The sequence below is a fragment of the Procambarus clarkii genome, chromosome 2 (genome assembly GCF_040958095.1).
Source record: "Procambarus clarkii isolate CNS0578487 chromosome 2, FALCON_Pclarkii_2.0, whole genome shotgun sequence".
NCBI classification, from domain to species: domain Eukaryota; kingdom Metazoa; phylum Arthropoda; class Malacostraca; order Decapoda; family Cambaridae; genus Procambarus; species Procambarus clarkii.
The window spans coordinates 49434897-49452570 of NC_091151.1; the positions used below are offsets into that span (position 1 = coordinate 49434897).

Here is a 17674-nt window from a genome sequence, read left to right on the forward strand (position 1 = left end):
TTGCACATTTCATATAAATCACATATGCTTTAATATTTGTATGTAGGGATAAATAATGCTCTTTCCATCTTTAGAATTGTGCAAACATGAAGTGTTTGTGAGAAGCAAAATGCAATGTAAAACATAAAAGTCTACCTCTCATTATCATCCACTGGAGCAAATAGACAGTGGGGTTGCACCCTGTGGCAGAGAACTGCTTATGGATATACTCACGAGTTGAATGACTCTCAAACATGACCTATCGTGAAATAATCTTTACTTCAGAAGGCATAATAAGGCTTCATTGCCAAATAAATGTAGAACTTACCCAGAAAGTTTGGCAGTTCTGTTGGAGGCACTTAAAACAATAATGAAAAGTTAAAAATGTACACAACATTTATGGACTTGGGAAAAAGCATGACACAGTACACAAAGACTTTAAGAGAACAATTAGCATGTATGGAGTTGGCCAAGTGCTGTTTAATGCTGTTAAAATTCTCTATATAGAAAGTAGTGCATGTGTGTAAGAGTCAAAGATGTAATGATAGATTTGACATTAATGTAGGCATATACAAGGAATGTGTGATGTCACTGGAATTTGAACATATTCAGTACATGGATAGGGTCATGAGAGAGATCAAGTTGGGGATTGAGTGAATGGTATATAATAAGGGATAAGGATGGGTGGAAGAAGTTTATAAGAAGGGATCGAATGAATGTGCATATGCTATATGCAACAATTCACAGAACACTGCACATCTGGTCTTAAGAAACAGTTGGTTTTTGCTGTGGATAACTGCTGGAGTATGGAAGTGCTTGTTTGTGTGTGATGATATATATATATATATATTGTAGGTGATATAATAAATGAACAAGTGAAAATATTAATATTTTATTATTTAATACTAATACTTTTCTTCTGCTAAATTAATTTTTGTCACTTGGCTGATGCCTTCCCACCCCATGAAAGTGGGAAATAGGGTAATAATAATAATATGTTACTGTACTACAGTATATTGTTATTGATATGAAGGATGAACCACCTGACTATCATCCTTACATCCCTGCTCTATGGGAGTCAAAGATGGATATAGAATGAGGCACTTTAATACAACATTCAGTCTACTGAAATAAGTGTCAATGGGGCATGTGGCATAGGTAGAGTAGATGAGGAGCCCATAAGTAATTTTCAAAAGAAAGTACTAAGACAGCATGTGGTATAGCTAGGACAAGGAAGAATGCCGTGGTACAACTCAGTAGGAATACACATGGGCACAGGTAGGTGAGAGGGGAATACACCTGGTTACAGGTGGGTGAGGGGTAACACAACTGTTTACAGCTAGGTGAGTAGGAATGAACATCGTTACGTGTAGGTGAGGAGCAATGAACATCGTTACGTGTAGGTGAGGAGCAATGCACATAGTACAGGTGATTGAGAAACAATACCCACACTGCAGGTAGGTAAAGAGAAATATCCCATTGGACAGGTGAGTGAGGGGGAAATACCCATAAATGGTACCTGTAGGTAAGGAGAAATATCCATAGTACAGGTGAGTGAGGAGCAAAACCCATGATTGATTGATGAAGATTAAGCTACCCAAGAGGTGGCATGGGCATGAATAGCCCGTAAAAACCCATGGTACAGATAGGTGAGAAATACCCATGGTAGTTGTAGGCAAGGAGAAATTCCCATGGTACCTGTAGGTGAGGAGGGACAAGCAATAGGGATATGTAAGTAATGTGTGGGATGGCAAAGAAAGCAAGATATGTGAAGTATGGGGCAGCAGAAGTGAACAAATATTCTTCAATGGTTGTGACATCTCTAAAGAATGACCGAGGGGTAGGCTTATGAGAAATATAGACAAGAGTAAAGTAGGCTGCAAGAAATTAGACTGATGGGTAGACCGACAGAAAGGGAGAAAGAAGATTACTGTACTTAAGAAATAAAGGCAAGTCTGGCAATGGTATAAAAGATACAGAAGAAGACAGATCATGTTTAAATTTTTTATAAGACTATCTGGAGGCTTTTCTTTTACAGATAAGAGAAACTATTATTCACAAGACTTAGCATATCAAAAGTTTGTAGCTAAAAACATATTCCAACACCTCAGCGCACACACACACACACAAAAAAAAAAAAATGCTACCAGAAAATGTTGTCTAGTAATGAGTTGCTGGGGCTTATCAATACTGTTTTGATTTAATGAAGCTTGCGTTACAGCTAGTTACTTCGGTGTCCCTGAGACAAATGCTTAATCATTGGAGTGGAAATGCCCGTTATTTCCAATTCTGAAGATCTATCATCAGTTCTTGGTTGGCAAGATTATGGCCAGATCTTTCGGTACCTAACAGGAATACTGTGGGTTGTTTGCATGTCACACAAATTGTAAATTACTGATCAATATTATGCTGATTTACTGGCTTAGCTTTGCAAAGCCAACTGTGAATAACAATCTTTTAAAGAATTTTGAACAGTATGCTAGTTCAGAAAGACAATTGCACAGGTTACAATTGCTAGTGTAGATTGAAGTACTTGAACAGTTCTAACTAAAATTAATTCTACAATCAGGACATTACTAGTTTGAAGGCACAGAAGTGCACCGATACAAAAGTAATTTCATAAGACATACAACATCCTCTTTACCTCGTTTCTATGTACCTGGGCTGCAAAACATTTTGAATGCCCCCAGAACATCTTCAGATCCACATGTGAGTTAAGTGAAAGATGCAAGGAACTCTTACTGACAGGTTACTATAACTTACATGCATATTTCAAATGCTTCAGCACAGGAAATTTGTTAAACATGTCCAAGCAATCAGGTCAATTTCATGTTGTTTCTCTTCTTGAATATGGTTTTTGTATCCCCAAATTTAGAGAGGTTCTGGTTTATAAGGAAGCATGAAAACCTAAAGAAGTTTGTGAAGGTGGTTTTTCTTAGGTCACTGCTTTGCAGATAAAAGTTTATATTTTATACCGTCAATACAGACAAACTAAATACAAGTATGATTTAGCTAAGCAAGATCTACTAGTTGATGTTAGGTGGGTTCCATTTCTTCTTTAATTTCAGTCTTGATAGAAACTTGGTTTGGTGCTGTGACGACAACATACTTGGTTGTTTGATGTGTAGCTGCCTGCTGTGCAATGGCAGTTGTGGCTATGTTAGCTTGGGATAGGGAACCTGCTGGGAGGCTTCCAGGATTAACTGTAACTGTTGTGAGCCCTGTACTGCAGGGAACGCCTGTATTGACAACTGCAGTTTTCATAACTCCACCCATAGTTTCTGTGGTTACACTCTGTAATAAAATGAGTTTGGATTAAGCTTATGTCAGTATGTTAAAAACTTATAACATGGTAGGGACAAAGATATGGTCTAAGGAAGATATTACTATTAACTACAAGGTGATGCCTTTATATCAACAGAAAAGCTTTGACATTGTTAATGTTTAATTATTTCCAAAATGTTCCAGCTAAAATGATGAACATGGTAAAGTAAGAAAAGTAACATAATTAAAATGCTATTTCTCTTCCCAAACAGAATCAAATACAAAAGGAGAACAAAATGACTCAATTGGTGACATTTAAAAACCCATTGTTAAAAGTAATGAAATGCCTCGTTCTGGATGAGAGCTCAAAAAGCACAAAGCCAAGATTGAGAAAATACAGAGGAATTACATGACAAGTCCCAGATTTGAGGGTATTGATCTACCAAGATAAACTTAAGGAACAATACTTAATGACAATGGAAGAAATGAGAAATAGAGTACAAAGTTCAGACACAAACTAGTTAGAGGAATCAATGAAACAGAGACAATTGTTGTTGGTTGAGCAGGACCAAATGAGCACAAAATTAAGAACACAGATGACTCAACACGAAAAGAAAAATAACGAGCAAGAAAAGGAAAAATAAGAAAAAGAAATTAAGAAAAAAAGGAGCACAAAGGTGGCCACAACCCTGCAAGGTCCTGAAATGAAGTTTGCCAATGCAAGGACAAAGCAGCAGATAAAAACAAGCTGTGCCAAGGCATAAAGGTTATGCCAGATAAGAGGAACCGAGAAACCGAAACTACACGGGGTAAAACTCAAGGAGAGCAAAACCCGATACAGAAGAAAATTCTGTTCCCTGCCGGTTCAGTAAAGCAATATGTAAATCATGTACATAGAAGACAGTGAAACTGTGCACTTAAGAAGCATTTGAAAAACTTTGGTCCGCAGCCCAAGTGAAAGAAAGTATCAGGATGAATCAACTGTCTCTTAAGATGAAGTCTCTCACTAATCTGGAAGCAATCACAAGGAAGAAAGAACCCAGGAAGGAGTGACAGTCGCCTCTCTGTACATGACCAGTGCTGCCATCTAGTGTCGAGTGACAGTGGCAGATCAGGCGATCAGCTAGCAGCTGATAGCTGGCAGTAGTAGAGCATTACTCGGCAGTCTCTTTGATTTAAAGTACAGTACTGCTTAGATGAAATTTTTAGTCTAGCAAAATGAACTTTTAAGAGGCATTCTGGATTTGACTGAGAACTTCCCAATGTCTTCCTTTTAACTGTGGCAGAAGCATTAGAAAAGATCACTGTTGAGCTGAAATTGAGAGAAGGATTGTACTGACCTAGGCAAATTTTAGCAATGTTCTTAAGGCAGAGACCAAATGTCTGAATCAGAAAAAGTCTTTAATTTCAAGTCAAAAGTTCTAACCAACCGTTAATCCCATATGGAAAAACCATAATCATGGCAGGTAAGATTAACCCTAAATGTGTGGTCATCGTCATTTGTTGATTACCTCAGCCACCACAAGTCTCATCATTGTATTATTGTTATTATTGCCAAGTTTATATACCAATGATGTTACTGTTGTCGGTAATAACTCTATACGAAGTTAACTATAACTCATGATCAAATTCTATCACTTTGTAATTTCTTACTATGTGCTGAGGTTATTGTGTATTAGAGGTATATGTTCTTTCCCACTAGTGTTTGATCCATGCTTGGGCAACATTTCCAATTAGCATTGCAGCAAAGAGTTGGTTGCAGACGCTTTCTTTGAGCTGTACCAGGAACATAGTTACATGGGTATACATATTACATTGTTTGCCTATTTACCTGATACAGTACTCAATCACAGATTTTTTTAATTGTGAACATAAATCAAGCTATTCAATACAAACACTACATTACGATGAACAAATTCACAAGGGCCGTGATGAAAGTACGAACCTACGTCTGAGAGGATCCCAGACGCACCTCAATCGACTGAGCTACGACATGGTAAAAGAATTGCAACCGGGAATTCAACTTGACCTACCATGGATTCTGCTGTCTTTTCGAGACACAAACTTATTGGCAGAACTCGGGTGCATGGGGTAATTGTGTAAAAACCTGGTTTGTGTCTCGGAGAGACTGCAGGATCCGTGGTAGGTCAAGTTGAACTCCCAGTTGCAATTCTTTTACCATGTCGGAGCTCTATCGTTTAAGGCGCGTCTGGGATCCTCTCGGACGTAGGTTCGAACCCTCGCCACGGCCCTTGTGGATTTGTTCATTTGATGCATTGTGCTATTGTGATTTGTGTGTCTAACTACATTATGTTTAATATATGTGAAACAACAAACATGAAAACATTTAAGGTGAACATACAAGTCCTCTCCCTCTGTACCATTGTGTCAGCAACCCTCATGTGTGTAGCGTCGAAAAATACTATGACCTTGCCACCAGACTTCATCCTACAGCTCACAAAACCAGAAACACAGTTTTTTCTTCTTCACATTTTGTACGTAAATGTATCATTCTATAAAAATAAATTATTATCATTATATTTTGTGTATAGGGGAGATGGCAATTTTAATGAAAGCTGCATTTTGAGGTTTAAAGTGTTCTTATAAGTCGAAGGCAATTATATTTAAGTACAATACAGTACTAAGTAATATTAAAAAGTCAATAAAATCAGGAGGTGGAAAATTTTGCAGTCTCTTGAGTTCTGTGGCAGAACCAGCACTTATTTTTTTGATAGAGGTTATTTTAAACAACAAATCACTTGCCTTAACATCACTTTGACTTATGTATTACTTCATTATAACATTACATTGTTTGCCAAGAGCACTGGAGAGTAAGACAGAAAAGTAAAACAATAAATATTATAATTGTTTAATTAATAATCACAAGTCAAAGCAAAATCCATGCAGCGAGGAAATGGAGTGAGAATAGGACTTTAGGCCTGTGATTTGTGCACTATGATTGAGGGTTAAATTAATGATGAGGAGACCTGGAAAGTTTTTAATTTGTATTACCCCAAAACTTTCCTAACACCTGAAGGAGCCGGTTTGATTCATAATATTATTTTGTTGTTCCCTTTGTCAAGAGGCTTGATGATCATTCATCAAGACTAACAATGTCAAAGCTTGCCTGATAGTTTATAGGTACCATAACAAATCTAATATCTTCAGTCTCCCTTGTAGGTCAAGTCTGAAAACCTCTACTAGTCATGAATTGACAAAAAACGATATAGAAATTTATTTAGAATTGCTGGTATAATAAATATAGTAATAAGTACAGTACAAAACTTTGGAAAACTCATGAAAAACTACTTTTGAAAATTACAATAATTGGTTTAGGTCACTTTGGAGTTAGGTAATCTATCCACAGGAAAAACACACACTCTGCATATGCAGCACGAAGCCTTACTAATTATTATTGAAAATGTCATGGAAAAGAACTGACCTGACTTGGTGTAGGAGGTCTAGAGGTCATAATGATGACTTTCTGGCCAGGCTGCTGTTGAGCTATGCTTGAGGTTGGAGGTTTGTTTACAACCACAGTCCGGGGACCCATTCCACCCATGCCTGGCATAACACCTATTCAAATATCAATCCTCCATTAATAATTTATCGTTCTAACTTTCTAATGGGATTGGTTTATCTGCTTATATATCCCTAGGTCACACCACCCACCTCTACATGGAACAAAATAGGAGTGCTAAGTAAATACAGTGATAAATATAATAAAATAGACAAGGAATAACAATTTACTAAAGAATTCAACACAATTAAAAATAATTAAATTAATATCTTAAAATTAGTTACAGAAAACAGAGAACAAAAGACATACACATAACTTGAGTGCCTTTCCTATTTATACACTATGCTAGATTTAACACACACATAAATCTACATCTCTAATCTACTTCTCCATTTTCAAGCATTGTGCACTTCCTAAATGACTGATCTGCAGTCACTCTCTAACAGAATATAACAGTGCCAATAGCCAAACACTCAAGCACATTTTACCACTATTCTGAGGTGATGACACTTATCTTTTCAGTATTTCTAAGAACCCAGATTAAAACAAGACCAACAAGAAAATAACATTAATACACTTTTACACACTGTAGCCTCACGGGAGGCAGAGTCATACCTTGCTGTATGATACGTGTTGTGGTGGGGGTGATGGCCCTGATGGGTGCAGTGAGTGTGGTGGCCGTGGGTGGCGGGGCTTGACGGGCCTTCACCACAGCCACCTGCAGCTGGGGACCCAGATACCCATATTCAGCTTTATAATCTGCCACAGTATCTGGAGGGTTGCGCAGTGTCTTTAGCACTGGTGCAACAGTTTTCTGTCGGATGATAATATTTTAGTTATGTAACAAAGATCACACACATCTTAGTATAACTGTATATGCAAATCTAATTAAAATATTTATATTTGAATTACCTTATAAAATTTATAAATAAAGGATCTCCAGTCAAAAATATAAATACTGTATACAATTTTTTTTAGTCATCAAGCCATAAACAATACTCCTAATAAATATATTAAATACACAAATTGTGTTGAATATTTTATTTAATTGATAAGTATTTTTTTTTGTCCTGAGTGCATACAGAAAGCTCATTATTATATATATAAAAGGTAACACAATTATTATTGAAGTAAAGCAATACATGATATTTAAAGAGTTATCCAATGTTGAAAAAGACTTAAACTACTGTAATGAATTCAGGAAACACTTTAATAAATTAGTAGCTTCTAATTTTCTGTTTTCAAAACCATATATTATATTGTGGGTGAAAAATAAAAACCCTACCTTAACTGGCGAGAATTTAAATATGCAATTGAAATGAAGTTCCATAATCATCACTGAGATGTATTGAGAAAAACTTTTTTGTAGTAAATATGTAAACTATAAAGCCAATATTAGAAGTTTCAGTGCTCTGTGCAGTTTGTCTTACATTGGTGTCCTTGGATGTATGCTGAGACCATGAAACAATAATTACGACACTGAAACATGTACATCAGTCCCTGATTATACAAGGAGCCAGCATGATCTGTGTATTACACTTTAGACAGGATTTCTCTTTTTATATTCATTGATTCATTCAAATAAAACATTTGCTTGTCCTCTTAAGTGCCTTTCAAGGATGGCCAAGATATATATGAAAAATACTCATGGAAGACTGCTTCCTTAGCTTCATTATATTCTAGATATTCAATAAATGTTTGTTAATGGAACAATACACTTTTCTCATAGAGATTCGGCTTCATGGAAGAGACAGAAGAAAACAAAGAGGGAAAAAGAGGGAGGAAAGGAAGACAATGAGAGACAGGAGGAGAGTAAGAGTGTGAAAGTTAGACAAAAGTTAGACTTGTTCCTCTTACCAGCAATAAGCCTTTGATGTGGGAAGCAGCATTTTTGTCATAGGCATTCATTCCTTCCATGCACTGCTCAATTTTATCACTCAAAGCTTTCAGTTTAGGCAACACAAACACTTTAGTAACTTCTGGACCAAGTTCTGACAAACCTGTAAAAAATGGTAAATTATTACTACAGGTAACTCTTATTTTATTATTGATAAATAGGCAACAAGAAACTACACCTAAATGTTTCAATAAGAAAATGGAGAAAGGTATCCCAAGTCCTGAACAAACTATGATAGAAACAGTGGTGTAATGAGCAGAAAGGGTGCAACGAAGTAATGAATGCAGGGAGTTTAATTTCATGATGTGTAGCCTAATGGGTAAAGGTTTGTATTTACTGTGGCCGGTGTAGAGAAAATGAGCAAATAGAATATAAGGGAAATGAAGCAATAGTGCTTGTACCTGTTGTTGAGGAAGTGTTCAGTTTCAGATTAAGGTGGTGGATGAAGAGCTGGAAAAAGGTGGTGATGGTGGTGGTACAAGAGATTACAGAGCAGTGCTTACTGAACAGTTGTAAATATTCAAATTTTTTTCTATCTTCTTTTTGTACTTTACCATATGTGGATGCCATGCCTGAGCTACACACTCATAAGAATGGTCTGACATTGACTGTGCAAATTGTCTTAAAATAATAGTACATGTTCATGTCTCTTAATTACATTCTTATGTCAGCCTGTTTTTCATATTCTGCTAAAGTTATCCTTTTTACATGTACTTCCAATGTCAGGGCTGGTGTTATGTCTACTGTACTCCCAAGTTTTTCTTGTTCCAATTCCAACAGTTACCTACTTCTTATGGTGTAGTTTCCATACTTGCCCAATTCCCATTGTCATTACCTCAGACTTACTAGGGGGAAATCTAGCAGCCATTTGTCTATCTATTCCTGCAGTCTGTCAGGATCTTCTTGCAACATTACAATCTTCCTCGGTTTGTACTTTCCTCATTAAATTTTCATTACTGTACATGCAAAAGGTGGCATGTAGAAATTCAGACCTTCAGTAGCCCATTAACAGAGTTTAGGAAAAGTAATTGAGGGATTTATTTGTTTGTTACAGTTGGTTCACAACTGATTACTGTAGTCCCAGGTTCTATTCCTGCACATGATGAGACATTTAGAATCATTTCTTTGTATATTTTGGGCATAAGCTGATGGAAATCAGCCATGTTGGCTACACCCCTAATGACCTTTATGTTGCTAAACCTATGTTTACTACTAGATGGCATGGTAAACTATTTCTGCTTAATCATATTCCATAGCAAGGTGCAAAGAAGACAAATTTTAAATATACTAATTTATGTAAAGAATTTTTTACTATGCACTATAAAATTAACCCGACTTGTAATCATAAAATAAAACAATTGTAACTATAAATTGTTAATATTTCAATATGTGCAGCCAATGATATATATACAACAGTAAAGAAATACAGATGTTATGCATATTTACAATGATTGTGAAGTATGAAACATGAAAGAATGTTTTGCACGGCTTTCTGTATTTTATGCCTTATATTTACTTGGAAATGAAATTATACCCCAGAGAAAAGTGCAGTACAATTTTGGGTTAAAAATCATACTATTAATTTTATATTTTCAAACACACCGTATATACAGTAGTAATAAGCCTACCCACCTGCCACAGCACCATAAACAGATGATAATGGTGTTCTATCTGTGTTTAGACACCTTGAGAAAACTCGTGTGATGCGTGTCTGCAGGCCATTTGTTGTAGTGTTATAATTCTTGCAGATCTGCGAGATGAGACGAGCAGCAAAATCCCTGAGAGCCCAGTGGTTGTCCATGTCGGGTTTCATACAAAGTTGCCGGCTTACAATGCATGTCATTACTGAGGGAACCAGTTCATGCATCTGAAAAATGATAAATATTCAAATAAGGGAATTAGCCCGAACATCAGACAGTAATATAAAAATAACTTTACTAGTTATCCAGAATATGTTAAGAATAATATTATTAATTTTCCCATTATGATACACAGTTATGTACATGCTTGTTTCCCAGTGCAAAAATACTTGATGGGATGCATTCCCTTACTTAATAGGCAAAGTGCACCATTGTCTTTACAGTCACTATGTTTTTGCTTTGTTTAGATGTTGATTGTATACTTTGCTTCGACATGACTTAAATTACATTACAGTTCCAAGCTGTATTAAATTAATGATTTGCTTTAAATTCCTATATGCTGTATAAAAATACTGTAGGTACAAATGTTTTGGAGTAAATGATCCCTCGAGAGAAGTCGATTTCAACTGTCTGCACCAGTTATAATACAAATACTGTACCGAAACAAATTTAAACTGAAGTATATGTACTGTACTGTACTGTGTTATTTCATATGAAAAGTATTAATTTTTTTCCCGGGCTATTCCACTCAAGTTGGTTCTGCCTCTTAACCTTCAATCAACAGGTGTACAGTTTTCAAAACCTATTTGCCTCTGCTATATCATCAGTTGAAGCTGTGTATAAAATCAACCTTCACCACTTCACTTCTTAGTCCATTCAATTTGTTCAATACTGTCACTGACCAAATTCTTTCTAATTTTCAATGTAGCTCATTTGGATATTTGGTATTCATCTATGTTTGTGTACCACCCATTCTAAACAATTGATCTTTTATCTATTCTACAAATTACCCTGATAATTTGATATACTGTAATTATGTCTTCCCCTATCTCTTTTGTCTTTCAATATTGTGAAGTTTAATCTCTTTAATCTTTCTTCATAACTTATCCTTATCAGCTCTAGTAACAGCCTTATGGCATATTCTGAATCGTCTTTAGCTTTATTTTGTTTAACAAGATAAAGCATTCTATTAACATATACATCTCAGTGTACTGAACTTCACCCACTCAACAATTCCACATTTCATTACCACATTAAATTCACTTCTATCACTCATGAAATTCACTCATTTCTTTCATTATACATTTCACCTTCTCACTCTCAGCATCTGTGCTACAAGAACATGAGGTACTAGAACATGGAAAACTCACTGGTGAATCGGGAACACAAAATTTTCAATATGAACACAAAAAGAAACTCACTAGTGAAATTTTAGAATACAAAATGTCAATATGAAAATCAAACAAATCATATAAAATGATTTGTATTCAAAATAATTTGACTTACATATTTTTCCAGATACAGTGTTTGGTTATCGAGGAGAGCCTTGGCCATTCTCATCAAGTAAATAAGAAGGGCCAAATTCTTTTGTACAACATTCACTCGAATACCCTCTGCAATAAAGGTGCTGAGTCGTGGTACCATTTGGTGGAGTCCAGGATCAAATGCCAAACTGTGTAGAGCTTCCTGAAATATGAATATTAGATGCAGTATAAAAATCTGATAATCGAGATTAAATTCAACGTGAATTAACTAATATCGGTCAATGGATTGGGTTGTGGACGTTATAATAAAAATGTTTCGTAAAGTTAATCATCAAGCCTCTGATGCAAAAGGAAGATATAACAGCCTCTGATCAAATATAATATTGTTCTATGTGACTGAGGTGCAAGTAAGTAATTATCAAAGAAAGCATTAAGCTAGGATGGCCATACAACACTGAGTTAACTTGTCTCCAGTGACCAAAAAGCCTCCTCAATGACCCTATTAAGGCCATTTAAAACTTTCCTTTGGTGCTGGTTTCAGAATATTGATGAGCCTCAATGCACGTGATCCTTGGCAGATGACACAGTGGACACTTGCCTTTGAAAGCAATCAAATGTGAAAGTTCAAAAGTTTATGTAAATACAGGTAGGACTCAACATAAAGAACAAGAAATTTTCTGACCCCTCGTTTTGGTTCATCTGATCCTACACATGCTTCTGTGATCTCCTTGTAATATAGTTGCTGCTCAGCTGAAAGTTCATGGGTCGCCAGCTGTTTCACTTTCACAGTTTCAATGCTCTTCATGCCACGCCTAAAAAACAAGAAGGCGTGTTAGTTCATATCGCTATTAGATTAAAATAATACTTATTTTACAAATAAGAATATTTTGGGGCAAAGAGGAATATAATTTTCAAAACAGTTTTACACACTATATCTACAGAAAGTGGATTGATATATAAAGATATTAAAAATTGAACCTACTGTGTTCAAGCACACAGTAGGTTCTTGATTCTGCATTTACAACTTTGGTATTCACAAAACTTACTATCATATCACCTTACAAATATCATGCAATGCCTGCTGCTCCCCTCCCCCCCCCAAAAATAATTAGTTACTGTATATTCTATTCAACATCATTGCTGAGTAAAGAAAGAGGCTTCTTACACTTCTTGCACCTCCACTTACTCAACTGGATTCTGATATTTCAGATCCTAAACTGTAAATCTAAAAAATCTGAATTCTCTAAAACAAAATTTATCCTGGTTATTAAATAATTATTTTATTTACAGTAGCTTCAGGATAATTTGCAAGTCACTTTATGAAACTCATGTTCCGATACAGTACAATGTTACTAATATTCAAGTAACATCACAATTAAGTGTGTAATTGTATACTATATAGTGATATTTTACTATAAGATACCCAGTCACAAGGAAAATCAAGCTCACTAGGAGCTTGATTTTCTCATATTAGACTACATACAGTATTAAAGTTTCTATTACAAATGTCAAAAAGAAAATAATGAAAAGAAAAGGTAATTTCCAGCAGCGAATACCCAGCACAAGAAAACTAATTCAGCTCTCACCCATGGATGTGCTTCTGATCCTTGTTATCCTGCTGAGCCAAGAGCTTAGTAGCTGGGTCCACAGCATCTTTCTTCTGAATATCTTTAGTGATCGGAGGAGGGTTTTCTGGGATTGTAGGCTGCACCCCATCAATGGCAAGCCAATGAGCTGAAAAATGTATACAAGTATAAAGTTCAATTCAAAATTAATATGTGTAAATGCCAGATGTTAGTCAAATCTCTTTATAGACAGGTTCTGTTGGTAATTGTCCTTCATATAACATGTTGAAATTAAAATTGCTCCAATCATGTTTTCAATGACTTTTGTAGATGGTCTTAACATTACAAGAAATAGTTGGAGCATTGGAAAAGCTATTGAGGATATTTGACACCAATTTTTATTGTTTGTTTTCATTTTGAGGTGGCAAGGTTTTCATTCAGGTATGGCCCTGATATCTTTTGAAAATGAGTTTTGAGGATGGAAACGTGAGAAATAAGCTAGATGTGGTTAACTTTTTTGCAGACATGTTCATTTGGTTGCTGTCTATTATAAGTGGAAATTTAAATTTTACTTCAACATTATTCTAACAAAAGTATTGTTAGAATATGAAACTCTAGCCTTCTGGAGAGTAGTAAAGATGAATAGCTTGCAAAAGATCTATATAATAAAGTCAAGAAGGAAGATGTAAGACCTCACTTGATGAATCAACTTCATTGGTGTAATGAATATTGATGAAGTAATCTAGCAGTATGAGAGAGGCCGTCACTCTTTCTAAGTTGAGGACACAAATGAACGAGATGAGGGACTACTCTTTGTTTGATCAACCCCATTTCTACTAGAAAGGCAGTACAGACAATAGATACCAGGAAACAAAAACATGTAGTATGTCACTCTGATTTGAATACTGCACTATGGGCATATTAGGACAAAATACAATTTCTATAGAAAAAATATTTCCAAAATATTTCCCCCACAAAATTATTTAAGCATTATTGTATAACATTAACACCATTTCAACAACAAAAGTACAAAATGTTACAGTACAGAAACATCACCTCTATTTTATCTTAATATCACTCTCCAAACATTAGAGCACACAGTAAATACAACATACAACTACTGTAGTAGTTTCTTTGAAATACTAATTCTACAAATAACAAAACAAAGTAGGATAATGTCACGAGATCTTGGATATTATAACTCATGAAGATCACTAAATTACGTACGGTAACACATGAAACAATAACTGCAGAACTGAAGGTGAGCATATAATGCATAACCGATAATTACGTTTTATTGTTGTTTGCAAAGGAAGTCTAGGAGTTTGAGATGACACCATGTCATTGATTTCGATTTCCTTGTCTTCTAAAAAATGTAGCTCTCGTCCACCTCCTGATGCAAACCGGAAAGGAATGTGTTCCACAGCCTGTAGGCCATACAGAGGCTGCAAAAAACAAAAAAAGCAAATTTTTAGGACATAGTAAAGCTTCTAACACTCTATATACAGTACAGGGTATACTTATATATAAAATTTATTATTGTACCAATTTCAAATGTTGAGATATAGTATATCTATGCAACTTTACTGTTTCACATCAACATTTTCACACTCAAACTGATCAATACACCTAGGGCATTGCTTCTTGCATGGTTAGTGTGCACCTCTACTCTATCTTACTCTATTCTGTTGGGAGGAAATCATCACAAGGAAGATGAGTCACCATGTGACTTCAAATATAACAGACAACAGTACTTTATTAGTCCCTACTCTTAAAATATTCTACAGGAACTTCTTCTCCATATATATGGAGAGAAGTTGGAGAAGATATATACAGTTTGTATTATATATATATATATATAAATATACAGTATATTTAAATAATTGTACAATATAATCAAAGATTTTAAATAATGGAGAAGGATATACTGTACTGTATTAAAGATGTCAATTAGAGTTATGGATCTGAGAATGAAATAGATAACTGTGAGATACAATGTGATTAACAGTATAAACTCTATAGCATATAGAAGCCTTACCTCAATATTTTTCATTTTTAGTACATGGTCAAAATCTGAAGTTGCGAAACGTTTACGCTTTCCATGATGCATGTACTTCATACCATCCTGTATCAATATTTAAAATTAGTCAAGAGTATTGCCATCATTTTTATTATTAATATTACTGTACTGTCATTATTAATATTATGATAATTGTAATTTTGCACTATATAATATAAAATTGTAATGATCACTGTAATAGTTTTTATTGATAATTACAGTACTGTATTATTATTATAATCATAATGTATAAATTATCCATGTATTATACAGCATTGTACTTTATGGTACATGTATTTTATAAAATAAGCCACAGTACTAAAATTACAAACAGACACATTTTACCAATGACCATTATCTATCTACCATGCTGTCACTTTACACTATGATATTTTTTTAGAAAATTATTATATAATTAAATTATTTATATAATAATAAAAGAAGACATGATTACTAGAAGGCTTGGACAGTAGAAGAACTGGAATCCTTGCCAGCTACACTCCAGTTAAACAAAAGTATAAATTATATTAAACACAAAAAGTAGTTTAAAAAATACTGTACTGTTTGAGAGTATAGTACACTTTAATTAACAGACTAGTACAGTACTGTACCAGGAAATCCTGTTACTTGCTTGTGAAAATTGTTATGCAAGGTAGCAACTGTGCAAGGTGGTTATGTAACCTGCAAAGCATGAAAATTATAAATCAAATTTTATTTACTGGAAAGCTAAAAGTGTTTTTCTTTAAAAGGATTTACTAGACTAGCTATAATTTATTAAACAATTTGAACTACAAAAATCTTTAATTAGTCTACAGTAGTTCAATGTACAGTATCTATATTTGTTATCTTGTGATAAAGGAAAAACAAAGTATATGAGTAAAAATTGGTGAGGGTGTGTGTGTTTTCACTGATATGGACTACAGGGATTGAATTTCAGCTCCTGGGTCCTGTTTCAATCTTCCCATAAGAATGCAGTTTTTCTCTATATCCTTAAACTTTGTCAAGCCCACTTTTGAATCTATTCATAAAGTATGCTTCAACTACCAGTTTCCCTAGATGCTACTCATTTATCTGCTACCCTAAAGTAAAGGTATTCAGTCTAATACAGCTATTGCTGATTTGAATACCAAGTTTCTATTTTTACCCACTTACTCTGGTTTGGCCCTTATGTCTCTATCTCTCCAGGTCTGCATCTGTTTATGTTGACTATATATTGTACAATAGGCCTACCTATAATTAAACAGCTTAATAATCTAAATGGTTTAGTTATGCATTCTAAATTTTGCAAGCTGTTGCACAAATTACAAAACTTAATATATGATGCCTTCCCAATTTTTCCACGTCTGCTTCATACGAAAAGTGTGATTACTAAAACTAATCCTAATTTTACTGCATAACCCATTCTAACACATTTATTTATTTATTTATTTATTTATTTATTTATATCCAAGAAGGTACATTGGGTTTGTGAGAATACATAGCATAGTATTTACAGTCTTGTAAAGCCACTAGTACGCGCAGCGTTTCAGGGCAGAAACATGAATACAATTAATCAGAAGAAAGCAGAAACATGATACAATTAATCACCAAAAGTGTAACAAATACTTGATAATAGCGATTATGCAAGTACAACACTAAACCCAGTCCCTTACATTATACTCAATCCTGCAGGCACACCCACCCAGGACTACTGCACACTGTGCCTAGCCTCTCCCTCATTCTCTCTACTTCAAATGTGTTCGGCCCCTAAAGATCTTTAACCTAATTTAAAAGATACTGGTGGAAGGTTCGTCGAGAAACATCTACTATTTTGTTTATTGGATCATTCATAACTTGATGTTGGGGGAACTATGTGTGAGAGCTTGCAGGTCCACTAACAATCACGACATTAGCTTCGGGTTATTACCTGAATTAAAATCTTTAGTCTGAAAGTGGCGTCTTCTGCGAGTTCTTTGGCAACATCGTCACCAATGGCAGAAATACCAATGCTTTCTGCGATCACTTTAACTGAATCTGCTGGAAAAGAAGGAGAAACTTGACTCTCCTCTGACATCTCCAAAGCGTTTTGTTTACGCTAATATTATCATTTTACGCTAATAAATCTAAGTTGATAATAGTGCTGATTTTGAATATATCTAAGTGCATTATTTAGGTAAAAATATTAATTAATTTAGAATATACATTTATTTAGCATTGCTAGCGTAATACATTTACTTAACTTAACATGAATGCTGGTAAACGTCAATATGCTAACATGCTAAATTCT

At 34.8% G+C, this 17674-nt stretch overlaps 1 protein-coding gene across 1 annotated transcript; it reads right to left on the minus strand.

Annotated features, from left to right (window-relative positions):
- Nucleotides 1–855: 855 nt before the first annotated feature.
- Nucleotides 856–17489, minus strand: Taf6 (TBP-associated factor 6). The gene is made up of 11 exons (XM_045748863.2): nt 17315–17489; nt 15388–15474; nt 14641–14794; nt 13371–13518; nt 12467–12596; nt 11807–11986; nt 10293–10527; nt 8621–8763; nt 7379–7577; nt 6686–6819; nt 856–3273 (listed from the first exon to the last, which is right to left on the minus strand). The coding sequence occupies exons 1-11, from the start codon at nt 17459–17461 to the stop codon at nt 3016–3018; spliced, it is 1815 nt and encodes a 604-aa protein (XP_045604819.1). The 5' UTR covers nt 17462–17489; the 3' UTR covers nt 856–3015.
- Nucleotides 17490–17674: the final 185 nt, after the last annotated feature.